The 27558-nt window shown below is 37.5% G+C and overlaps 1 protein-coding gene across 5 annotated transcripts in view; it reads left to right on the top strand.

Moving 5' to 3' along the window:
* The window catches only part of LOC138708219 (PP2C-like domain-containing protein CG9801), a 131704-nt gene that overhangs the window by 91920 nt on the left and 12226 nt on the right, over positions 1–27558 (top strand). For all 5 annotated transcript variants that reach the window (XM_069838548.1, XM_069838552.1, XM_069838549.1 and 2 more), the window contains 4 exons: positions 7692–7893; positions 12214–12386; positions 23992–24242; positions 24500–24680. In XM_069838548.1, coding sequence (XP_069694649.1) covers positions 7692–7893; positions 12214–12386; positions 23992–24242; positions 24500–24680 — 807 coding nt within the window. The remainder of the gene's footprint in view (positions 1–7691; positions 7894–12213; positions 12387–23991; positions 24243–24499; positions 24681–27558) is intronic.

Below are 27558 nucleotides of genomic sequence, written 5' to 3'. Positions count from 1 at the left end.
GCTTGCTGCTTTGATGGACTTTTGGCCATTGAATTCTTCACTCTGCTGACAGCTTTTCTGAGTGACTGAATGGACTGATACGAACCCAATGGCGACATTTCTGGCTAAGGTGCTTCCTGCGTGGAAGCAAGATTTTCTCTTTCTGGATATTCCTTCTGACGAGCATTGTCTTTTGCTCATTTATCTTTTAACTTTTTATAATCTGATAACAATTCAAATGTTCTTGTTTCTTCATCCTTTCTACTTTCTTTCAATAAATAAACTTCCTTCAAGTCAGAATCAGCCATTATTTTTTTTTTCTCCAAGCAGCAACTCTTTTACAGGATGCATCTACACACAAAGATATTCACAATAAGTTGCATTATTGTTGGGATTTTATTGAATAAATCTATTTTACCTACTCTGCAATGCTATTACCATTAAGAAAGAACCAACATTTTTAGACTTATGCTTAGAGCCATAGACTAAATTCCTAGGATATCAGAGAACTCCATTTAAAAAGTAACATTGGTCAAACTGATTTATAATTTAAAGAAAAAAGAATTCAGTCTCTCCCTAAATTGACCCTTTTCTACATGTCTGGAAAGAATATGAATTCATTTCTGAGTGACTGAATGGACTGATACGAACCCAATGGCGACATTTCTGGCTAAGGTGCTTCCTGCGTGGAAGCAAGATTTTCTCTTTCTGGACATTCCTTCTGCTTTACTACACAGTACAAATTATGGTCCACGGCTATATAATTCGATAATAAAATTTCATCCAGAATTGACTACTTTAAGCAATGAAATTTTCAGATCCAGAATTAAAAAATTTATATGACAGACTTCCCTGTATATATATATTATGTACCATGTATTGTAAAACAAGTTTATTTCTATCCTAAGTGTATTTTTCTATTTTATCTTGGTTACTATATCAACATGACCTGCACTAATTATACTACTAATAATAATTTAATATTAATCCATCAATCTAAACATCGTCTCTTTTTTCACTCAGTTATTATTAGTATTATTATTTACTAATTTTATTACAATCTTTATGTGAGCTTTTTTCTTAAGTATTTTGTCTACAAAGTATGTGTATCTATGTAACGGAACTGTCCCCGAACTCGAGCTTTTCTCTTTCGGGGTATTTTAATGTAACGTTTTTATGTATATGTTATTATTATTATATTATTATTTCAAAGGCCTAGGTAACTAGGCTAACCTAGGCCTACTCACATGAGGATAGCACCACAAGCAAGCAACACTGCAATTCCTCCTGGGCTTATTTGTTACGGGTCTGACAGCAAATACATGGTAAAAAAACATTTAAAATTTAATTGACATTGCGTTATTTTTGGGATGATGAACTCATTTCTAGCCTTACTTCTGCCAATTTTAACAAACTCATTAATTTTAGTTTATGTAGTAATATATTTAACTTGATCACTTTTTTTGTTATGGATGTGGCACCAATACATACTGTCTTATTAAGTGCTATAATAGCTAAGAAACTTACCTCAACAATTTTTTATTGCTTGACTGATGAGTTCAAACTATGTACAACAGCACGTGTAGATAAAGTAGACAATATTGATGTTGTACAGAAAGTTAGATAGATATGCCAATTTGACTTTTCCTAATACAAGAACATTATACACAGGCTATCAACTTCAACTATGTATAAAGTCAATAAAAATATAAATAAATCTTTTTTTTTTCCAATTCTTGTAATATAGTCTTTTTTATTACAGAATCAATTAATAGGGAAATTATATAATGGTATATTATTTTTTTTAAGATTCTATTCACTTTTTCATGGAATTACCATATATATCCACATATGAGACGACCTTCAGATTAGACGAGGTATAAATTTCGAGCACAATATTACGGTTTTAGCTTGTATCTGTTCTTTGAGGCGACCCCCAATCTATCAACCCTTATGGAAAAAAATGAAAGTGGAAACAGTGATAAAATCCTAAAAAAAATACAGAATTTCTAACACTATGGATAGCACAGAGGAAGATTTGTTATGAAATACTGATGACGAAGTAGAAACCGACTCGACACATTCAGAATGGACTCAGATGACCACGCTCTCAACAGTGCTTGACGAGCTCTTTGCTTTGGACGACAAATGTGATTTGTTGTATTTTGTAATGGTTTCAGTGTTGAATTTTAAGGTCTCTTATTTGTACCTGCCATATAAGACAACCCCCCAGTTTTGTGGGTATTTTTTCATGATTCAACTATCATCTTATCTGCGGAAATGTATTGTGTTTTCCAATACTTGAGATATTTGCATTTCGAAGATGGAATTCAACATGTGCTACTGGACTTCTAAAATGATGATAATGAAACAGCAGAGGTCATAACGAATCAATTGCTATCTAGAGTTACCAGGCCTAGATGTGACTAAGATGTCAGCATATTCTACTGACATTGCCTGTGCAAACTATGGAAAACACAACAGTATTATCAAAAACTAAAGGCAACTCAAAAAAGGATTACTGCTGCTAAATTTGTAGCTCATATTTTGCAACAAGATTTGCCACAGGACAGCTAAAAATCGATGTTGAAAATATTGTGCTTAAAGTGTGCAGTTAATTCAGCACTTCGGCTAACAGAATTTCACAATTACAAGCACTTACGAATTTGTGGAAATTTATAACTGTAATCTCTTGAGACATGTGAGTAGATGGCTCTCTCTTCTGCCATCCATTGAAAGAATAATTGAGTGCGGAATGGCTTTAAAAAGTTATTTCCAGACTGTATGCAAGAATGAGTGTCCCAAGGTTCTGTGGGAATGTTTCAAATATGAAAGAAATGCCTGTGAAATATCAAAGATATACATCCTCTTTCTCAGTCGTAGTGCTAAATTGTTCACAGACACCATTAATCATTAGATGCCGAGTCATTCTGCATAACTTCAGTATGTAAGCTAATGACGTCACTGAAAACAACTTTCATGATAGTATTAAAAATCAGTTTAACAAATTCGGATATATGTGTGGAGAATTCTCTGATGTGGTTGAGGCCTTGGAGACAGTAATGCAGTAGAATCCCTCTTATCCGACATGAAAGGGACCAGGCTAGTTCCGGATAATTGAATAAATACAAAAGAAAAGTTCGTATTTCATGCTGCCAAATGTTGAAACTGCATCCATGTGAAGCTTATTTCTCTATCACTTGCTCATAACTGAATAAACATAAAAAAAGTGGATTTTCTTTATTAACCCTTTTGAGTCCCATGTCGGGTGACATCCGCCACTGCAATATCTGCGTTGCATCCCATGGCGGGTAGCATCCGACACATTTCTCGCGCAAAGTGACTGCGATATTTAAATCCGTGCCCCATCTCGGGTGACATCCGCCACTGCAATATCCACGTTGCAGTTTCATGGCGGGAAACATCCGACACATTTTTCGCGCAGACTGACTGCGGTATTTACATCCAACTGCAAAGGGTTAAAACACATCATACAACACATATAATACACTAATTTTAGGTTTGAATATTCACTGAAAATGAAAGTTCGTGCAAACTTTCTAATGTGACAACACTGATGGTCGGAACATAATTAAATAAACATAAAAACTGTATGGATTTTCTTTATTAAAACACATCACACAATGCAAATAATACACTAATTTTAGGTTCGAATATCACTGAAAATGAAAGTTCGTGCAAACTTCCTCATATGACAGATTTAAACTTTTTTTTTGCTTTTGGTACAGTAGCGTGCAAATTAATCCAAACACGACATATTTTTACATTTTCTGTCATTGTTGGCCTCACAGCTGCTCATACCGCTTTAATTGTCATCTGTAGTACGTGTAATTCCATTGTTGAAGGTCTGTTGTTATTATTTTTTTTATAATATGTGACATTTTGCCTGTCGTTTTGTACTTATAAGCATTTCAATCTGCAATCCTGTGTACATTCTGTCGTCTTCACAAATGGTTACAACTCCACGAAAATGGTCTAAAATTATAACATTAGCAGAGCATTCTTCTATGACACAGAGGCAAATTGCTGCAGAATGTCACATCGGTTTGGCTACTGTTAATTCGATCATAAAACGATACAGGAAGACTGGATCCATCACACCCCAGAAAAAAGGAAACTGTGGCCAGAAAAGGAAGACTTCACCTGCAGATGATCGTTTAATTGTCAGGAAAAGTAAATTAAATCCTAGACTAACTGCTGTCGACTTAACCCGCGAGTTAATGGCTACCACTGGGGCGAATATTCACGTCACAACAGTGCGGCGTAGGCTTTTCGAAGCTGGACAAAGGGCTAGTAAGCCTATTAAGAAGCAACTGCTAACCCCTGTTATGTGCAAAAAACGCTTAATGTGGGCAAAATTACATCAACACTGGATAGTGAATGACTGGAAGAATATACTTCTTTCCAATGAGTCTTATTTTGAGGTCCACGGCCACCGTGTTTCTTACGCACGGAAAGGATCCGAAAAAGTAACAGCAGCTCATCTCCAACAAGCACCCAAATACCCCTCTAAAGTAATGTTTTGGGGTTGTTTTACACATGAAGGGCCTGGAGCATTAATACCTATCAAGGGAATTATGAATTCTGATAAATATATTCATTGGAAACCAGAATCGTACCCCAGCTGCAAAAATCATTTCCGGATGGCAGAGGTGTGTTCCAACAAGACCTGGCACCATGCCATACGTCTCGAAAAACTACAGAATTCTTCAACAAGAAGAATATTCAGGTAGGCCTACTCCCCTGGCCAGGCAACTCACCCGACATCAACCCCATTGAGAACTTGTGGTCAATTTGCAAAAGAAGAATGCAAAAAATGGATTGTTCTACAAAGGAGAAGATGATTTCTGCCCTCATTGGTGTATGGTTTCGTGATGAAGAAATGAATATTTGTGGGAAATTAGTGGAATCCATGCCAAATCGTCTCAGAGCTGTTATTAGGAACAAGGGAGGCCACATAGATTACTGAGGTATGTCTTAGATCCTTTTTTTTTATCCCGTTTGAGTGTTTTTGCATAAGTAATTACATTGTTTGGATTAATTTGCACGCTACTGTATTGCTGGTTATTTGGTTCCGGTTCCGAGGGATTTTACTGTAGTGAAGATCGTTATTTGAAATTGTTTAGTAAATGAGAAGTCCTTCTCATAAATATGAAAAAGGTGAGTGCCTATATATTTTCCATTCGATCAGCAATGCTCATATTGAAAGATTTTTTTCTATGATGACCTTAGCATAGACAAACAACAGAAACTGTCTACATGTGGATTTGGTTAAAGCAGAACTCCAAATCTGCAAACATTTCTCAGCCATATACAAAAAATTCCTGGACATTAGACGACATCTGGAGGCTGCTAGTAAAAGGCAGAAATATAAAATATAAAGTTGGCCATTCAACAGAGAGTGAGTCACAGTTTCTTCGTAAATCAGGTTCTCACCATAAATGTTTTAGCCTATGTATACATGTCCTCAATTTTCAAAGTTTGGAAATGACCACCCTAAATAATCTGAAGAATCATCTCAACTGACAGTGGTAAGAGTCATGGATCCGTAATACCTGAAGAAGAAAAACAGGTCTGGAAATTCTTAGTTTCTTAATTAACAGGCCATCTGGTAAGATTTTAATATAACCCATTACATTATTTGGTGTAGTTAAATCTGAGATTCATGCAAACCTGTGTTAAAATTTGTAGGAATTGTCTAGGTTGAATGATTTTGAACATAATTTCTTACCTCCTACAAATGATTTCCCAGCTTCACAAGCATAATTTTGAGTATTCAAATCATTCTTTGAAGCTTTTCCGTTGTTGAAGATTGTGTGTATTGAGGTGGTGGTAATGCTTTGTAAAGTAAAGCAAAGCAAAGGTATCCCCTTAAGAGGCCATGGAGGCCCAGAGTGTAGCTCCCACCTGTACTGTAACGACGTTACGTCATTTCTAACAGGAATAACACCCAAGACGCATATGTCTAGATAGAAAAATATTTTAAAGGAACTGTCACCCTAGTCTGACAAGGGAGCAAAGAGGTTCTGGATATTGTGGATCAGAATCCTGGAAAGGGTACGAATGTAGAAGAATGTTGCTTGTGTGACTCTGTGGAGAGATTTGCACGAACAACAGTGTGCACAGACCCGGACCTTGTCACATTCTTACAACAGTGTAGTACTAATCCTAATTTTCCAGCTTTTGTACTAGTCATGAATGCCACACCAGGAATGTTTGAAGATCAGTGAGATGATTTGTGAGGGAGGAGTTGGATATTTGGAACATTATCTCTAAGGTGATGTCAATAGATTTGTCATATAAAACTTAGTCAGAAGCTAAAGTTTCCAGACCCATGTCTATATATCGTCGTCATTCCTGCAATAACTCCTATGTGACATATTTATCGATTTTCAGATTTTTGCTCTATTAAATAACTTGAATAGTGATACAGCAAATAATAAAATCTCCTATATGTAATTATATTTCTTTCTTTCGAAAATGTAAGAATTCACAACCTCCTATGTACCACTCCATAGAATGAATAAATGTGTTTTTCCTTCCTACTGAAAAATTTCATATTTTGCACATAGGAGTTTTCGCAGGAACAAAGATGATATACTATTTTTCTTCTCTAAATATTACGAACCCATTTTTCAAATTTTGCCCTCTAGTTTTGAAAAAAAAAAACGCGTGCGCTCGCGCGCGCACACACACGCACACACATACACACACACACACACACACACACAAAAATATATTGAATTTTTTTACGCATTGTTTCGACACTGCCTAATCACAATGAATATTGGCAGTTGTTATATAATGTAGTATTCTGACTGATTATTGTGCTTTTCAATGGTTCAAATAGAATGTATAAATAATAAACAGTTTCATGTCTCTCTTGAAAATTTAGGAAAAATGACATACATGGTACTAGATCTAGGCCATTGATATTTATACCGATATAATATTATTTATTTCTTCTGAGGCTGTGAGGTTACTTTCACAATACAATCTCAATGATGTGATGTAAACACAAACTAAATGATATTGTCAATTGATGAAATTGGTTGCGAGGAAATGTTAAATTTTGTCCTGCTGCCAAAGCAATAAATGTAGTTTACATTCTTCATTATGTAATTCTTGGCGCTAATTGTGGTATTGCTAACAGATTTTGCATTGTCACTATTACTTTCACCGGAAAACAAGGAAATATGATTAAAAAAACATAACCTCATTGACAATGCAGACTTTAACATAAACATTGCATTGATATGAAAGTTAAGAAAAATTGTATTATTGTAATTGTTGGCAGTACGTTCATGTAGACGAAACTATAACAATATCATTATCCTCAAGCTTTCCAATTAAATTTAAGTTGGAGTGAATAATTTAGCCAATCAAATGATAGGAGTGATATGGTAAAGGAAGATATAAGATAAACCTCTCGTCGTACCTGCAAGGACAGGGCAGCACAGCATCTGAGTAAACAGAACTGCACACAGTTCATTCCATGAATCAGCAGTAGTTATCGAGAACCAGTAGAATGTATTTTCCATTCTGAACACTTAAATTGTATTTCTTATATTTCTGTTTGCATGAGACTGTTATGTTTACATTTAAGTTTTCATTGCACCGTAAATCGAGTATGCATTATTGTCTGCCCAGGATGTGAATGTGGTATTTATTAACTCCATCTTCTTTAACAGGAGGTGTTTGTCTCATTGCTACGCTCATTCCATGCTGCACATAGTCTAATTCTTCAAGAATCTGGAATGTTGACTACGCTTACTACAGCCCTAGTATTGCCATTAGCAGATTCAGATAGATTTGTTGCCTGCATCTGCAATGTTGGTGATAGCCTCTCATATGTGTACAGTGCACAACATGGTGTAAGGGAAATTACAAAAGGTGAGTAAGTAAACTTAAAATAATAAATAATTTGTGTGCACTCATTTATCGACAGAATAGAGCATTAGAAAGAACTGCTGAAAAGTGGAGATGCCTATTAAAAAAACTTCAGCTTAATCATGTCACCAAAAGAATGAATTGAACTCGTGTTTGATACAATTCCTACAGAATGTATAAAACCCCATAACATTTTTTACATTTTTTAATATAAATCTCATGTTGATAAGAGGAACTTAGTGACTTACACATTAATCATTAAGTTACAAAAACAAAACTATGCATTGACACTTTTCATTGTCAAATGGATTCTGATTGTTGCTAATTCATGATAGTGAAATTGGATAAAATGGACGTTTGTAAGTTTAATGGTTATCAAAATTTATCTACAGAAATTTGCAATTTACAAAGATTTGAAGTATAATGGAGTACATAATATCTATGCATAATGTCTATCTGTGAGTCTTTTTATTATGTTTCAAAAACTTGAGAATTTTTCCAGAGATAAACTAGAATGTATCCACTGTATTGAAATTTAGTGGTCATGGCACCAGTACTGCATTTCTCTTCTCAATTGGAGAAAAGACATTATGGACAACAAGGACTGAAGGCTAATGATGAAATGTTAGAAATGTTATGTTTTATTTAACAATGCTTGCAACTCCCGAAGTTATATCAGTGTTGTTGGTGTGCCGGAATTTTGTCCTGCAAGAGTTCTTTTACATGCCAGTAAATCTATAGACATGAGCCTCTCGCATTTAAGCACACACTTAAATGCCATCGGCCTTGTTTGGGCTCGAACCCGTAACCTCGGGCATAGAAGGCCAGCACTATACCAACTGAGCCAACCAGGCCAATGCTAATTATGAATTATGAATAAAAGCTATCATTGATAGGTTAGTGGATTTTATTGAAACCGTAGATTCCTCCTCGCATGAAAGGGATTGATCCTACAAAAAAGTGTGGGTTCAGCACCAATGGGACAATAAACACGTACAAATCTACAAATAAGAAACTATTCAGCACCAGTGGGAAAAGAAACGTATACAATTCTGCAAATAAGAGTGGGTTAAGCACCAGTGGGAAAAGAAACATATACGATTCTGCAAATAAGGGTGGGTTAAGCACCCGTGGGAAAAGAAACACATACAATCCTACAAATAAGAGTAGGTTAAGCACCAGTGGGAAAAGAAACATATACGATTCTGCAAATAAGGGTGGGTTAAGCACCAGTGGGAAAACAAACATATACAATCCTACCAATAAGAGTGGGTTAAGCACCAGTGGGAAAAGAAACACATACAATCCTACAAATAAGAGTGGGTTAAGCACCAGTGAGAAAAGAAACATATACAATTCTGCAAATAAGAGTGGGTTAAGCACCAGTGGGAAAAGAAACACAGACAATTCTGCAAATAAGGGTGGGTTAAGCACCAGTGGGAAAAGAAACACATACAATCCTACAAATAAGAGAGGGTTAAGCACCAGTGGGAAAAGAAACATATACAATTCTGCAAATAAGGGTGGGTTAAGCACCAGTGGGAAAAGAAACATATACAATCCTACAAATAAGAGTGGGTTAAGCACCAGTGGGAAAAGAAACACATACAATCCTACAAATAAGAATGGGTTAAGCACCAGTGAGAAAAGAAACACATACAATCCTACAAATAAGAATGGGTTAAGCACCAGTGAGAAAAGAAACACATACAATCCTACAAATAAAAGTGGGATAAGTGCCAGTGGTGACTAGACGTTTTTGTTCACATCCTCCTCTCGCAAATCTTGCAGAGTGAACAATTACTCACGAGCACTGCAGAGCAGTGACCTCAAGGTGCATTACAGTGTTGCAACACATTACACTTAGTACTCTCCGAACTATTAGACATATCAAAAATCTTATTTCACAAAACATGTTTGCATTGACTTCATCTATTAGCTCTATGAATTAATGTAATAGGTTCACTTCCATCCTGTATAATTTTGGTCCCGTGCACAGTGGTCCAAAACGTAAATCTAGTGGGACAAAATAACTTTTCTCATATGTAACAGATTTTCATGAAACTTTGTACAGGTACATTAGTTACAGGTAATTGTTTTGTATACAAACTGTAATTACATTTTGCAAATCTGGCTTTCAGGTAGAAGCTCCCTGTGAAGCAGGCTTGAATAATTTCAAGGGAAAAATTGTTCTGGGGCCAGGCATCGATCCCGGGACCCTTCACTTAGTGCACGAATGCTCTATCGACTGAGCTACCCCAGGAACTATACACGACACCATCATAATTTCTTGTCTTCTATGTAACAGATTTTTGAGATATTAATGTATTGCTGTTTAGTGAGTTTGACAGTACTTCGTGGATATTTTGTATTGGCGGTGAACATGGTGAAAGTAGGCTTTTTTTATATCTTGTGTCCCTTTTCGAAGTGGTTTCTCTTCTGTCTCTTACTACAGATGCTGCATCCCTGCACTCCTCAATGAGACCTGACTTGCAAGACACACTTCTTTTGATTTCTCCTTCACCAATGACTGTACTAATCTACATCTTATTTTTAAACTGTCTTCCGAAAATTGTTTTCTTGGTCTTCGAACAGATGATGCAGCAGGTGTAGGGTCTGTGGTACTGTGTGAACGTAATAATCTCCTAACAGACTCCGGGAAATGTATTTCTGAATTGAAACATTTTCGGCATTTTAGTACAAACCTACCACATTTTCTACCACATTGGTTTCAAAATGTCTGGAAGTCAGATCTTAAAAATCCTAACCGTTTTCGTACTTCTTTTACTTTGTTATTTAACGACGCTGTATCAACCATTAGGTAACTTAGCATCATTGGAATTGGTGATAGTGAGATTGTATTTGGCGAGATGAGACCGAGGATTCGCCATAGATTACCTGACATTCGCATTATGGTTGGGGAAAACCTCGGAAAAATCCTAGACAGGTAATCAACCCAAGTTGGAATCGAATCCATGCCCAAGTGACTCCGGATCAGCAGGCAAGGATTTTACTTCAGAATTGAAAAAATTAGTTTTAGGCAATATTATCACTGCAGTTCTGTAATATTCTGATTTGTCCTTTACTTAATTACATAAGTCATTCACTATAAACCTTTCCTTCTGGAAGAGTTCCATATGAGTCTCCATCCGTAATTTGACTCCTGTTTGAGACATCGTGGTTTCCTCTAGAAATAGAAAGTGAAGGACCGTTCTGAATTTTTATATAATAGTAAATGATAACTTTAGTATTTATTATGAAAACATCAAAATCCCTGTTGTTAAGCAAACGAATTTAATGTAAGATATTTAACTTTTATTTCAAGTCTAATTGTGTAAGAGCAACGCATAAAATTATAAACTAAGTTCAGTGGTGTAATTTATTCAATATCTTTAAATTAACATCCTATTTACACTTTATTAGGGTTTTGGTCCATATGTGTCGATTTGGTACAATACTGACGGATGTTTTCTTTTCGATTAAGGCAAGTCCTGTGCAGGAATTGTTCTTGTTAATCACCTAGAAGGAATGACAAATATCTTTAAAAGGCAAGGCGCAAGTCACGCACTTTGCGGTTTAAGGCCTCTTATAGCCCTTAAGTTTTTGTACTATATACTAAAGTTTTATCGATATGTTCGGCTATATATGTTTTTAAATTCTGTTTAAAGCTCTAGAATAAAAATAATAATTGGTTTGAGGCTCTAGAATAAAAATAATAATTTAATTTTTCCCCTAACGAATACTAGTTAACATTGAAAGACACAGCTCTCAGTAAATGTATAATTATTATATCGAAATGGCATACATGCCTTTAAAATTCAGGAGGAATGGGAGCTTCCTCTTGTTCACACTTCCTTGCAGCCACTAATTTATCTGACAATGACAATAACAGTCTTGACACCAGGCTTGAAGTCAGCATCTAAACATTTAACTTTTAGACTCTGCCACACAGTAATATTTTAGATTACTCTTGTTTAAAGACTTGATAATGATAGGGCTACATGTTTCGAATAATATTGAACCATTTTTACTTACATCCTCAAGAGTGACCAAACTTATTTTTTTTCTAGATTCGTGATTTTGACCACTGTGCAGTGCCCACCCAGCATTGTGATAAATTTGGTGGGTTACACTAGGTAGCAATCATGCTGATCATATGGTACCTCCATACTGGTAGGATGATCGTTCCTCTCTGCTGAGGCAATTGGATGTTAGGGTAGCAGTGGACTGGTTGACCTTAACCCTTCATGGGTTGTCATACCACGGATTACTGTATGTATGTAGTAAAAATGGACAGGCATTGCAGATTTGTTATTTTGGCAGGCTCCCATGATATCCACTGCATGCGGGACATGCGAGATGCCCTGGGAGCTTTGGGACCAGTGGATGGCCAGAATCCAGAGCTCAACAATCTAACATGCTCCATGACAGAAGTGGAGCCTGGTGATATTGTCTTCATTACCTCTGATGGAGTGTCTGATAATTTTGATCCGGTGGTGAGTTGTTTAATCTTTACTTTTTTCTTCTGCCCTGTATTAAAATAAAAGAAATAACTGCAGGGGTGAGTTGAATGGTATATGTTTCTTTGTGACAGAATGTAAACATGTGGAAAATGCCCAATCATTTCGTATAGTTTATCATCAGTTGCCAACAAAGAGGTATCCTGAACTGCAGCAACAATACAGGAAAAACAACAGAGATATCCTGAACTGCAGCAACAATACAGAAAGAACAACAGAGATATCCTGAACTGCAGCAACAATACAGGAAGAACAACAGAGGTATCCTGAACTGCAGCAACAATACAGGAAGAACAACAGAGATATCCTGAACTGCAGCAACAATACAGGAAGAACAACAGAGATATCCTGAACTGCAGCAACAATACAGGAAGAACAACAGAGATATCCTGAACTGCAGCAACAATACAGGAAGAACAACAGAGATATCCTGAACTGCAGCAACAATACAGGAAGAACAACAGAGATATCCTGAACTGCAGCAACAATACAGAAAGAACAACAGAGATATCCTGAACTGCAGCAACAATACAGGAAGAACAACAGAGGTATCCTGAACTGCAGCAACAATACAGGAAGAACAACAGAGATATCCTGAACTGCAGCAACAATACAGGAAGAACAACAGAGATATCCTGAACTGCAGCAACAATACAGAAAGAACAACAGAGATATCCTGAACTGCAGCAACAATACAGAAAGAACAACAGAGATATCCTGAACTGCAGCAACAATACAGGAAGAACAACAGAGATATCCTGAACTGCAGCAACAATACAGGAAGAACAACAGAGATATCCTGAACTGCAGCAACAATACAGGAAGAACAACAGAGATATCCTGAACTGCAGCAACAATACAGGAAGAACAACAGAGGTATCCTGAACTGCAGCAACAATACAGGAAGAACAGAGGTATCCTGAACTGCAGCAACGATACAGGAAGAACAACAGAGATATCCTGAACTGCAGCAACAATACAGGAAGAACAACAGAGATATCCTGAACTGCAGCAACAATACAGGAAGAACAACAGAGATATCCTGAACTGCAGCAACAATACAGGAAGAACAACAGAGATATCCTGAACTGCAGCAACAATACAGGAAGAACAACAACAGATATCCTGAACTGCAGCAACAATACAGGAAGAACAACAGAGGTATCCTGAACTGCAGCAACAATACAGGAAGAACAACAGAGATATCCTGAACTGCAGCAACAATACAGGAAGAACAACAGAGATATCCTGAACTGCAGCAACAATACAGAAAGAACAACAGAGATATCCTGAACTGCAGCAACAATACAGGAAGAACAACAGAGATATCCTGAACTGCAGCAACAATACAGGAAGAACAACAGAGATATCCTGAAGAACTGCAGCAACAATACAGGAAGAACAACAGAGATATCCTGAACTGCAGCAACAATACAGGAAGAACAACAGAGATATCCTGAACTGCAGCAACAATACAGGAAGAACAACAGAGATATCCTGAACTGCAGCAACAATACAGGAAGAACAGAGGTATCCTGAACTGCAGCAACAATACAGGAAGAACAACAGAGATCCCTCTGTCAGCTACTCGCGCTTTTATTACTACCCCACATGTTCTGGAATCTTCGATTCGCGTGGCTTTCAGAATCTTCGATAGAAATCCGCTTCTAGATGCTTCCTTACTTCTGCCCAGTCACAGTAGCTTTTCTCCCCCCTCGCTCCATACCACAGGTTCGAGTTTCCCCGCACCTTCTTCTTGCTAGATGCGCGCACAACTTCCTGAGGCAACCAGAACATTCTGGAATGGCGCCACATTGCTCCCTTCTTAGGACTGTCCATCCCGGACAACAGTCCCTTGGTAAGCTGCTAGTCAGTCCAGGTGCACCACCATCATCTTCCCTGTGGGCTGTCGCCCACGTCGTTGATCCAGGTTACCACGTGGTAGGGTCCATCCCAGGCACATTGCAGCTTCGGCGATTTCACTTTGGTCCTGGTTGATCGATACAGCCAACTAGATTGCCCTCCTGGAATCCCACAGAGTTGGCTAATCTGTCGTAGCACACTTTCATCCTGTCGCTGGCCATCTTGAGATGCTCTCTAGCCAGTTGATGGACTCCAACTTCTCGGTCAGTTCTGCCACATAGTCAGTTGCTGGCTGGTCGGCGCTGGGTGGCGTGCCAGACAGCAGATCACAGGGCAGGCGCAGCTCCCTTCCGAAGACCATGTTGGCCAGTGTCATCCCTGTTGTATCGTGGAGCGAAGCTTGGTAGGCCAAGAGGAATAGTGGCACTCTGGCATCCCAGTCTCACTGATGGTTGGACACAACCCTTCCGCAAGTGCTCTTCTACGGTTTTGATGTAGCATTCCACCATGCCATCGGACTGTGGGTGAAGGGGAGTGGTCCTGTTTTATGCACCCCCAGACACTCTTAACAATTCTCTCATCAGGTTGAACTCGAAATTGCACCCCTGATCACTATGCAATTCCTGGGATACACCGAATCAGCAGATGAAGTTGTCAAGCAGTGCATCTGCCACCATTAAAGACTCTTGGTTTGGAATCGCGTACACCTCAGGCCATTTTGTGAAATAATCTATGACTACTAGCAGGTAGCGGTTCCTTCGATCTGTGGCCAGGAACGGTCCAGCAACGTCGATGGCGATTCTCTCAAAAGGATCTCCCACGTTGTACTGCTGCATGGCTCCCCTGGTGCACATATGTCACACCTTCAGCATCACTGTTCTGTGTTGGTTCTCTGATGAAGCCAGTAGAATCTCTGCCTTAACTTGTCCAGCATCTTCTTGGCTCCCAGGTGGCCTCCAGTCACAGCATGAGTCTCCTCCAGCACTTCCTTAACCTTGCTTCGGCCGACTCCCAAATTCTTTTCAGTATCCCATCCTTGACCGTGAAGGATTCCCACTGGGCCCAGTAGCTCTTGTAAGTGGTGCTACCGTTGGCGATATCGGCCCACCGGACTCCACATCACGCAGTAGCTGTCTAATGTTTGGGTCCTCCACCTGCTCCCTACTTATGGTGGCGCTATCCCATTCCGGGCTTGGCTGGGCAGCAATGGCTTGGACTGTGTGGGCGCCATCTCGCTCTTCTACTTTCAGCCAGTGTCTGCAGCCATCCGGGCATAGTCATGATAGGGCATCAGAGTTGAAATGTTGCAACGAGTTACATACTATAGAGAGGCTGTATGCTTTTGATAAGTGCTCCCTGCGGAGGCTGGGATCGTACCAAACAAAACATGGGGACCCATAATACGGCCAGCCTCCACAAGGTATACCACAGGCAACGAGTTGTAATACTATGGGAGACTTTGAATAATCAGGCGTCCCATAGTTTTCAATGAATACTTTATTTCATATTCGTGTATGATACAGTTTCAATAATGATATTTCACATCATATCCATTATTATTATTATTATTATTATTATTATTATTATTATTATTATTATATTTTTCGGATACATCAATATGTAATTTAAATATTCCGCTATTGCTTTGTAAAAAGCTGATTTATAAATAAATAGAGAAGTAATGAATTTCTCAACGCAGAACTGCACGCATTGTATTCTTCATCTGACATAATTAGGAACATTAAATTCAGACGTTTGAGATGGGCAGGACATGTAGCACGTATGGGCGAATCCAGAAATGCATATAGAGTGTTAGTTGGGAGACCGGAGGGAAAAAGACCTTTAGGGAGACCGAACGTAGATGGGAGGATAATATTAAAATTGATTTGAGGGAGGTGGGATATGATGATAGAGACTGGATTAATCTTGCACAGGATAGGGACCGATGACGGGCTTATGTGAGGGCGGCAATGAACCTTTGGGTTCCTTAAAAGCCATTTGTAAGTAAGTAATGAATTTCTAAAAATGTCTCATTCCCTTTGATTTTAATTAAATGTACTGTAAATTGTAATATTCGTTTCTGAATAATTAAACTCTCTCAATACAGGTTGCATTGCCCCAGAGAATTATAAGATAAGACGGACTGAGCATAAGCAAAATATATATTTAATAAGTGTTCGCGTAGGCTTCCGCGGCTGGTGTACATGGTCTGGATAACTTCGGGGCTTATACCACATTGTCTTGGTGTTGGTGGCTGACGTTTCGACTGCTGTGTTGTGGTCATCTTCAGAGCTGAGCTGTTGAGTGGAATACCCACTGTTGTAGGGTGAATTATTAGAAATAAAAACCACATTGTTGTCGGGTGTGTGGTGGTAAAAGTAGACTAAAAGTTACACATTGGTGTCAAAAGTGGAATATTGTGGACATAATGGATAACCTTACGCTACAGCAGATCCTGCAAGCCATCACAGAAGTGAAAAGTGACATGAACAACATGAACAAACACATCAGTGAAGTGAAAGACAACATGAACGAGCACATTAATGACGTCACTACGCAAATTGGTAGCGTTTCGACGCAAGTGGATGGAATTGTTACCATCGTGAAAGATGAACTTAAGATCGATTTCGACAAACTAAACGAAAATCTCCAACTGTAAATAAAACAGTGACCGAACTAAGACAGGACGTATATCATTTCGACGTCAAAATTCACACTCTCGAGCACCCTCAAGAGCAGACGAGTGAGTTGCTCAGTAAACATGCTGAGGAAAACAAGCACATACCCGCGTTAATGGCTCAACATGCTGAGGAAAACAAGCACATACTCGCGTTGGTGGATCGCCAGGCTAGAGAACATAAACAGATAGTTGCCAAAGAGGTTCGACGGGCTGTGGAAAAATTGGCAACAGAACTAAGGACCCCATATAGTGGCCCTGTGGAATCAATGCCTCCAGCCAGACATTCGAACATCAAGACGCCGAAGTACGACGGTACGACGTCCTGGCCGATTTTCCGACGCAAATTCGAGGCTATCGCGGAGCAAAATGGCTGGATGCCAGCGGAGAAAACTACACACTGCTGGCCACGCTTCAGGGACAGGCGTTGGAGATCCTCCACAGTGTCCCAGAAAAGGGAACAGCTGTAGAGATAATGGAGGCCTTGGAGGGACGTTATGGTGACCATCAACTTACGGCAGCATTTAGGACCCAACTGGAAACGAGGGTCCAACAGTCAGGTGACTCCCTACAAGAATTTGCGATGGCGATGACACAACTGGCCCATAAGGCTCTCAGGGGCCTATCTCCTAGCTTCGTCGCTGGAGAGGCAGCCTACACCTTCTGCTGCGGAGTCCGCAACCCCAAGATCAGACAACAACTATTCTTGGCCGAGCAGCACACCATCAACGACGCTCAACCGACGGCCCTCAGGATGGAGGCGGCCAAGTTGACAGTGAACGTCTCAGCACCGCACCGGATTAGGAGCGTCGTGGCGGCCGACGTCGAGGAATGCAAACCGAAGTCACTCGAACGACGGAGACGAGGAGTGCCCACCTGCTGGTCCTGCGGCGAACCTGGGCACTTAGGGAGGGACTGCGACCAATCTGGCCACAGACAGGAAAACTAGAAGGGGCTGATGCGAGGAGGGGCATGTCGGCGCCGTCATCACCGTCCCCTCAGCTGATCTTGAAGACGGTTAACAGAAGATGCGACGATGGGCTGATTGCTGATGGATGGATAAGAGGCTGTCCATGCAGAGTACTGGTGGACACTGGGGCGTCGCTCACTATCGCCAGGCCAGAAGTCATGCGTGGTCTACCTGGAAGGATGCTGCTGCGCCGATATGAGCTACGTACTGCTTGTTGATTGGTTTCGCCTCACAAGTTGGGACACTGCCAATGTGGGAAACTGATCTCTACTTTGAGTTTAGAAAATATATTTCAGTGAAATACATAAAATTTTAGCACAGTTTAACTTTTATTCTCGTGCAATATGTATTATAAGATGCATAAAAGTATCCCCTCATTGATTCTCCTAACACCATCATCATCATCATCATAATCATCCTGTCAAGTACTAGTCCCAAAAGAACTGTTACGGCCTGAGAACTCGATTTTCTTGCCATCTTTTCGTAGGTCGACCAAGTGACCATTTCCCATTTGGATGATACTTCATTATTGCCTTAGGGATCCTGGATGAAACCATTCTTGAGATGTGTTCCTTCCAGTTTAACTGATATCTGGAGATATAGTCCAGTTTTGATGACACATTAAGTTCTTGAAGGATATCTTCATTTTTCTTTTGATCCCATTTAGTGTACGAACAAGGCTCTGGGGACCAAGTCATGGCGGTATAACCATTCCACCTAATACTGAGGAAATGCAGTATTGAAGCAGGTCCAGATGCTTAAAGATGGCAACCCTGTTACTGGACTTACCACCTCCTTGCTAGCAACTAGTTGGTGGGACACAGAATGAAGAAAGAGGACACTAATATTCATAACATTGAGAGGAGGCATTTGTTATGTTATAGCCACGTGCTTAGGATGGATCATTATAGAATACCATATATGATGTTCAATTATCAACTGCTGGATAGAACAAGGAGAAGAGGAGGCCACGGCCACAGTGGAAGAAAGGAGTGGAAAGGGTGATGGAGGAGAGGAATTTAAGGCTTAGCGATGTTCAAGATGGAGCTCTCTGGCGACAAAGAGTGGGATGCTGCTGGAGCCGTAGGACCCCCACTTGATGATGATGATGATGATGATGATGATGATGATGATGATGATGATCTGTATATTTAGTAGTTGCCCAGAATAGTTTTTCCATTTGTTCAGATGGAATGAAAGTCTGCAAACAAGTCACTATTCTCATCCTTGGTTGTGTTTACCCTTGCCTGATATCCTTTCTTAACCCTTCATTGGTTGCGCTCCATTTTGCAACATGGTTGGTTGTGGGTGAATACAGCACTCACTATTTTTTTTTGTCTCTCTGCTGGGTAATTTATATGTAATATGATCTTTTTATGCTTGTTTTATCCACTGCTTAGCCATTATTATAATTTTACAATTATTTACAAAGTGCATAAACAATTTTGTTACTAACTTACAACAAAATTAAACAATATTTTCTTATTTTTAACATTTTCATTAAATATTTTAAACTGTTTTGATTATTGTTTTCCTATTTTTTCTATAGGATTAAGTGAAACAAGATAAACATGAAACATAATGTTGGTTTTAACAAATTACAATAAAGAATCTAACTCTTGAAGAAAAGGTATAGTAATAGTCCCTTATTCACTGCCACTGGCATCCACTGTATAGAGTTACTGTGTGTTCACCACAAATAGGTTGACTACACTCTGCACATCATACCTTTGTCTTTCTGTTTTTCTTCCCACATTTGACTATGTCTCTTGCCGTACCTGCTTCATCTGCAACTAAGGACATTTCCTCATGAAGATCTACCTTTCTCTTCAGTCTCATTCTATGGTCTCTGTTAATCCCCAATACTGTGGCACTTGTCTCAGGATGAGGCTTTGTTATCTGAGGTTGAAGTCTTCATGTAATTGCCGCGTTTCAAGTTATCAGCTGTGTTTGCTGGAAAAATTATTTGAGAATTTATTCCAGCAATGTCCATCATAGTGTAAAACACACGAAGTGACTACCTCAAGCTTAAAGTTAATCGAACACATCAACCCCACCTTTCGTTAATTTGTCGTCTTCTCACCAGCGTTGTCAATTACATCATCATTGTAAATACTAGATACAAGAAGGACGTTTCTGTACCATTGTGAAAAATAACGATACTAGCATTGACTCTTCCGCGAAAGCAGACAGGCTGCTCTTGACTGGTCCTGGCCTTGTGTTTATCTCTCTCTCGTTTTTTCGAGTTGTTACAACAGCTGTGAGATTTTTTCACTCACTAGTTCATTCACCAGACCAACAGATGTAAACCAGTTCCATGGTCACATTCCTGCCAGAGTTCACAAATGGTTCAGCTAGTCTTTTTTACAACACTGCTGGACTCATTGTTTAAAACATATGGGCCCTCTGGTTGCCTACCTGCGTAACTCTCCAAGTTTGAAGTGTAGAGCATGTGCCAGAGAGCAAAAAATATTGTTCTGCATACACCCAGAGTAACAGGTGTGGCCAAGGAACTAAAGAGTGTAATGGATTACTGGAATAAGTATGTTCCACGATGGTACAAAGATGTCCTCCTTGTGTCTAGTATGTACGATGATGTAATTGAGAACACAAATCAAAGAGCGTGAAGTAATAAATAGAAACGATTGTACCTCATTACCAGTCGAAAATACCTCCTGTGGTTTCTTGGAGGAGCATGACATTTCCACGCTGTTGCAATACATCTTCATTAGTTGATTGCTCGCTCCCGCTCTCGTGGTCACTATTCTCTGAATCTTCTGCTTTATTTGCCATGGCACCTTCTTGGTCGAACCTAATATGTTACAGTATTTTAAAATTCAATATAAATTTCATAGTTAAGATCAAGCATAATTAACATTTGTGGTTATGTTAAGATTAAATTGTTTGATCTAAATGCACATTCGAAATAATTTGTTAATGTTTATAGTATATATAAAGGAAACTTTCTTACCTTTTTGTTATGGAGGGGGAATATGTTGTAGATATAATTCATTTGTGATTCATATGAAAATTATTGCTTTGCAAACCACGAAAATTACACTGTTGAGTAACAAATTAATAATGTGTTTCAATTAGTAAGTTGTTAAAAAAAGCACTATTGTTATTGCTACAGGTCCACCAATTTAACCTTTCTGCACGTCAAGTGTTGACAGATTAATATACCAAATTCTAATAAGCACAAAAATATAAAAATATAAATTTTTCAAATTTCTTCAAGTACTACCCAACACTTTCATATATTTTTAATAAGACTAACACACAAAAGAAGTATATCTTGAAGATTTTTGTTTTAAAGTATGTGTCCACTTTGGCATGGAATGTCTGACCTCTTAGATTTTTTTGCCTGTTTTCAGTAGAGCATTAATGCTATTGCAAATTCTATTTTGTCCACAGCCTTTCAAATTTAAATGAATAAATGTTGCAGGCAAGTGTTCAAGTTTCCACAGTTGAGTTGTTTCAGAACCCAAGCTGAAGCAGTAATGCTACAGGCTGGAAATATTGTTCTTTTTCACAGTTCTTATCGGTGCATTATCATAGCTAAAGCATTTATGCTACATCACCAGTTTTGCAAGGATGCTTATTTACACACTGCATGCAATGTTATGAAATATCTGTTCTTCTGCAGAACAGGAGCAGGTCAGTAAATTAAATCTGAAAGAAGAGTATTTGGTATTCTTATCTGTATTTGTGATAATTTGAATGGTTTCTGTAACTTTAACCACAATCAATGTATGTTTATTCCTATTGTGTGTATATTCAGAGTGGTTGGAAGTAAATCTTTATTTTAAATTATAATCAAAATGTGTGAAGTACATTTGATTATTTTAGCTCTGGATTTTGCTGCATTGTGGGGCTGAATTTCAGAGGGTCAATAGACACGACTGAATTATGGTTAGGTTCTGTTGGTTAGTAGAAATTTTCCAAATATATATGCATTTGGAACACACTTCAAGGGGAAATACGGGTTTTATTTTATTTTTAATAATGTATTAATTTTTGCACTGCTTAATGGATGTATTTTTAGGGAAGACGAGGGAAGAGGAAACCATGTGTTGAATTCATTGCTATGAACTAGTCTTTGTCTTCCTTGATGAGGTAGCTGCTTCTGCATCTAAGACATATTGCAAAAACTAAAATAAATTTCGTATGACGAATATCACGAAAGTATTAAATTATACTTAAAATAATCTGGAATATTAGAAAAGATATGTGTCAGTGATGAAGAACTGTTGCTATGTTCATTTCATCAGTTACAGAGCTAGGCGACTGAAAAAGTTATTGGATTGACACTGTGTAACTTTTTTACCTAATTTCGAATTGGTGCCGATTGTTTTCACTGAAGAATGTGGTTAACTTGTTCCAAACCACACTGACTCAATATTTTGACTCACAACTAAGGCTCACCAAATGATAATGGAATTTCACGATTGTTCCCCCATATGTTCCATTTGAAATAAGAAACCTCCTTATAAATTTCTACATCTGGAGAAAGCCTAGTTTTCGAGATATGATTTTTTCAAATTCTTAAATTCAGAACTATAACAGCTAATGCAAACACTGCTATGTGCTGACAGATCAGGCATACTGTACTGTCAAAATATCCTTAAATAATATGTTATGAAAATGACATACCAGATGCATAATATTCATGAAATTGACAATAGAATAGTCTATGAAGGAATGATAAGGAAATGTAAGCATACCTGAAATTACTCACTGTACTGATCACAATAGTAGAAATCGTTATAAAAATGCTCAAAACGTGGAGTGGATCTTTGCACCACGAACATTTCAGAAAAATAAGTTTCTCACAGTCTGCTGTACAGCAGTACTGTACATCGACGTGAAAACTAAATTCTGCAAAAGTGATGAATTTATCAGGTTTGTTGTCAAAGTACCCGACCTTATGCCAGCCATATTTAAACAAATTAGATACTGTTATCTAGGAGATGAAAGCTGATTATGCATTAAGGACTGCAATTTAATCACATTATCTCTCTGATGCAATATAATATTCGTGCCAAGTACCGGTAACAAAACACTATCAAAGAACTTCCAAATGAAATTTTTCCAAGACCTAAAGCCATAAACATCAAGAAGCTGAACAATCGGAGTTGGGTGCTTTGGAATTTTATTGTTAATACTTTCACCGTTTTATCTTCTGGAGTTATTCTTTCTATAGCCTGTCTACCAAAAGAATGCTGTGATCACTGAAAGGTGGAAAGTATACTTCTTGAAACCACTTGAAGAGGTGAGTTTTCATAAGCTTCCCTGATTTTGAGAGCAATGCATAAACATTTGGGGCCTTGAACATTTTCTTCTTCATGATGGCAATGGAGATATGAGACTTATATGAGTGTCAAGCGATTATTTTGAAAATTCATACCTCGAAAGCTAGGCCTTCTCCGGATGTGGAAATTTATAGGGAGATTTCTTCTTTCAGATGGAACAATATGGGGGAAAAATCGTTGTGAAATTCCATTATCACTTGGTGAACTTTCCTTGTCAGTCTTGGCGAGGAAAGAACACAGAAACAAATGAACTTTATGAATTTTAACTTCCTTTTATCACGGGTGTGATAGGGAGATGACCTACTCATTGCTTGAAGTCATGCTTTTGCGATCACCGATTGGTGTAGAATCAAGCATAGCAGAGTCGAATAATTACAGAAATCGACTTGACTGGTGACAGGAATTTAGAAATTATATTTATTCATATAACACCTCTTTCCATTCTTAGCAATCAGTCTATTTGACCCAGTTTAGGACAAAACGAATGTGGAGGCAGAACAGTACAGACTGTTTGCAAAGAAACCTTAACTTTTAACAAGACAGCCAGCATGAGCTGAAACTATAACAGACGATTAGAATATCCATTGAGTGGAACCCAGGTAGTCAAGATAATCACGATACCGGCCATGGCAACCTAATGCCACTGTGCCAGCACACGTAATTCATTTTTAATGTAATAACTAATGTAAATTTGAAAATAATATTTTATTTTTGTTTTCATCAACCACTATAATGAGCAAAGGGGTTTATGGTTTCTAGGTCGGCAAGTTTGCCGTGCTTCCACCATCAGATAATTTGAATCTGAAGGCTTCTTCCAGCACGGTGAAGGTGTCTGGGACTTCTGGAGATTTCCCTTCTTCCAGTTCCCTCCCCACGGTTCAGGCTTATCAGCGTCATGAATTATCGTTGTTGAGGATGGATGACCTACTGAAGAATGGAGTCTCTGGAAATGGACCGCCATGTGAAGATGCAAAGACATTGTGTGAAATGCTTCTAGACTTTGCTACAAGGTGTGAGACTTTAGTCAAGGCTTTGCTTAACAATTTGAACACACTGATTTAGATTCTGGCTGGAATTAGAGTTACCTCGTATCTTAACCTCAGGTCTTTCTGCCATATTTCACAGTTCTAACTATAATTATTGTAAAGAAAATGGAGAATCCATACTAAACAGAACTTGTCTTGTCCTGTCTAAGAAATGTGGGCATCACTTGTCTGTATGATGTGACAGTATATTAATTCATATTGTTTTTAACGTTTGATGGCAGATTGACAGCTGCCAAGCGTCATATTCTCGAAGATCCAGATCTATACTACACCACTGTAGAGGGCAGCACTGAGTTGACTGAGCTGAGTCGAGCTGAGCAGCGGTCACGACGCAGGAAAGTGTGCGAGAAAATTGCTATGGTTCCTGGCAAATTGGATCATGCCACAGTGGTGGCATATCAGGTTAGTGAGGTTAACAACCATGGAACATGGATTAGAATGTGGAGAAACAGGACACTTTATTATATAATTTATACTAGTTAATTACAGTTCTTCATTCTTGGATACATTCTTTTATATCTTGTACAATCACTGCTTTACTGTGTTAATATGGTAAATTACCTGGCTGACTAATTTCGACACAATCATGAACACACCCCACCAGAAGATAGCGCTGGAGAATGGTGCACATCACGTCAAAACTAATGTGTCAGGTACTTTATCACAATAGTAACAGTTATTACTTCTTCAGTGATTACATTTATTCATTTCCAGACACATTCTTTGTGTGCAGTATATATATTATTTTTGAAATAAACTACTCTTCTTTTTAAACTTACAAAGTGAAAATAAATCATTCTTGCAGTGTGATCCAAATTTTTTGAATTCAATTTCAATCATGGTAGCATAAGTATTGGAAACAGTGATCCATTAAATAAATTTAAGAAGTTAATGCATACTGCCAGATAATAATGTAGTGATTATAATTTTTCCTACTAAACTTAAACATTGTTAATATGTATAATATTTTACTCACATATTAATTATTCGAATCTTGCCAAATTATTATTAGACTAATATTATTATTATTATTATTATTATTATTATTATTATTATTATTAACAATTCTGTTCAAGATAATAATATTAAGCCAATTACGAAGACTAGCCTATACATAAGATGATTGACATTTTTTCGAAGTCGTCTTTTAACTGGATTATTGAAAGTTACGTGCATGTTTCTAGAATGAAACTGTCTAGCTTTGTTATAATTCAATTAATGTTAAAGCAGAGAAAGCTCTGTCACACTTAGAATAATAATAATATTAATAATAATAATAATAATATTATTATTATTATTATTATTATTATTATTATTATTTATTTGTTTACTAATATTTAATGTGCCAATAACAGTTCAGCACATAACAATTTCATAACAAAAACATTAATAATGATAGAAATTACAATAAAAGTACATAGGATTAATTATTAAAATGAAAATGAAAGGGTGGAATCATATACAGTAATTGAATATAATACAAATAATATAAAAGATAAAGAGAATAATATTATAATACATATCTAAACAAAAGACAAAAATTAATAACAACTGACAAAAAACTCCAAAAATTATATATTACACATTAAATGGATCAAAGTTCAATCCATGCAAATTATCATATTTTATACATTTGCTGGTCAGAGAGAGAGAGAGAGATTTAGAATTTCTAATGTAAAAAAATTTATGAAATCTTAAACCCTTAGCAGGAATACGAAGACTGATATTGCTTAAAAAAGATTCATAATCAATATCACCCTACATGATTTTGCAAAAAAATAAATAATCAAGATCTTGACGTCTGGCAAATAAACTTCAGCAATTAAAATGTTTGCAGTTAATCTCATATTTATAATCATCGGAATTAGGTAAAATTCTATAAGCATACAAGGAAATAAATTTTCTTTGAATATTCTCCAATTAGCTGAGTCAGTGGCACTAATGGAGTTCCATACAACAGATGCATATTAAGTTTGGATCTAACCAACGTATAGTATAAAATTAATAGACACATCGAAGTGGAAGATCTAATTAGACTAAGGGGTATAAACACTGCATATTGCACATGATCATGGAAATATAATTTAGAATCAAGTAAGAGAGCAAGATCTCTAATACAATCTTTCCTAGTAATTATGACATCATTAAGAGAATAATTAAATTGTAAGGAAGTATTTTTCCGTGAGAAGGAAATTACAAAAGTTTTGGATTCATTAATTTTCATTTCATTTTCAACAGACCCTAGTGCAATTGAATTAATATCATTTTGAAGAATTTGACAAACAGCCAAACTATTAATTTTACAGAAGATTTCGAGGTCATCTGAAAATAAAAGGTAGCTAGAGCTTTTTCTTTTATTTATGTCATTTATAAATAATAAAAATAAGAGAGGCTCCAAAGTAGAGTTCTTTTTTAGTTGGTTATTTAACAATGCTGTATCAACTACGAGGTTATTTAGCGTCTATGAGATTGGTGATAGGGAGATGGTATTTGGAGAGATGAGACCGTGGATTCGCCATAGATTACCTGGCATTCACCTTACAGTTGGGGAAAACCTCGGAAAAAACCCAACCAGGTAATCAGCCCAAGTGGGGATCGAACCTGTGCCCGAGCGCAACTTCAGACCGGCAGGCAAGTGCCTTAACCGATTGAGCCACACTAGTAGAACCTTGAGGAACTCTACATAAACTATTAAATGGATCTGAGAGAGAATTACCTAGTCGAACAAAAGATTGTCTAATCTGTTAAATAGTTTTCAAACCAATTCACGTAGTTAGTGGAGAGACAAAAATTACTTAACTTGTTTAATAAAATTTTGTGAGGAACAACATCAAATGCTTTGCTAAAATCAAAATAAATTGAGTCAATTTGACCTTGAGTTTCAACTGCAGGCATAATGAGATTGAGATAGGAAACTAAATTAGTAGTAGTAAAACCATGTTGGGCATGTTTGACATAAAATGAAATGTGTTTGTGAATAACTTTTTAAAAAATTTTAGAAAAATTATTTAGGAGAGAAATAGGTCTATAATTAGTGACACTGTTTTTATTACCATTTTTAAAAACAGGAATAATAGATGCTTCCTTCCAAAGTGAAGGATAAATTCCTGTTTTTAATCTAAGATTGAATAAAAAAGTTAAAACAGGTATGAGAATATTAGAGCATCCCTTATTATAAAATTAGGAATGCTATCAGTACCTTTAGATTTATTAGGCTTCAGCTTTTTAATGGCTTTAGTTGTCATCGATTATAATTTTAGGTAGGGGCAAACAGTCAGCA

Source organism: Periplaneta americana, chromosome 10 (genome assembly GCF_040183065.1).
Source record: "Periplaneta americana isolate PAMFEO1 chromosome 10, P.americana_PAMFEO1_priV1, whole genome shotgun sequence".
In the NCBI taxonomy this organism is placed as follows: domain Eukaryota; kingdom Metazoa; phylum Arthropoda; class Insecta; order Blattodea; family Blattidae; genus Periplaneta; species Periplaneta americana.
This window is presented reverse-complemented; position numbering and strand designations above follow the sequence as displayed.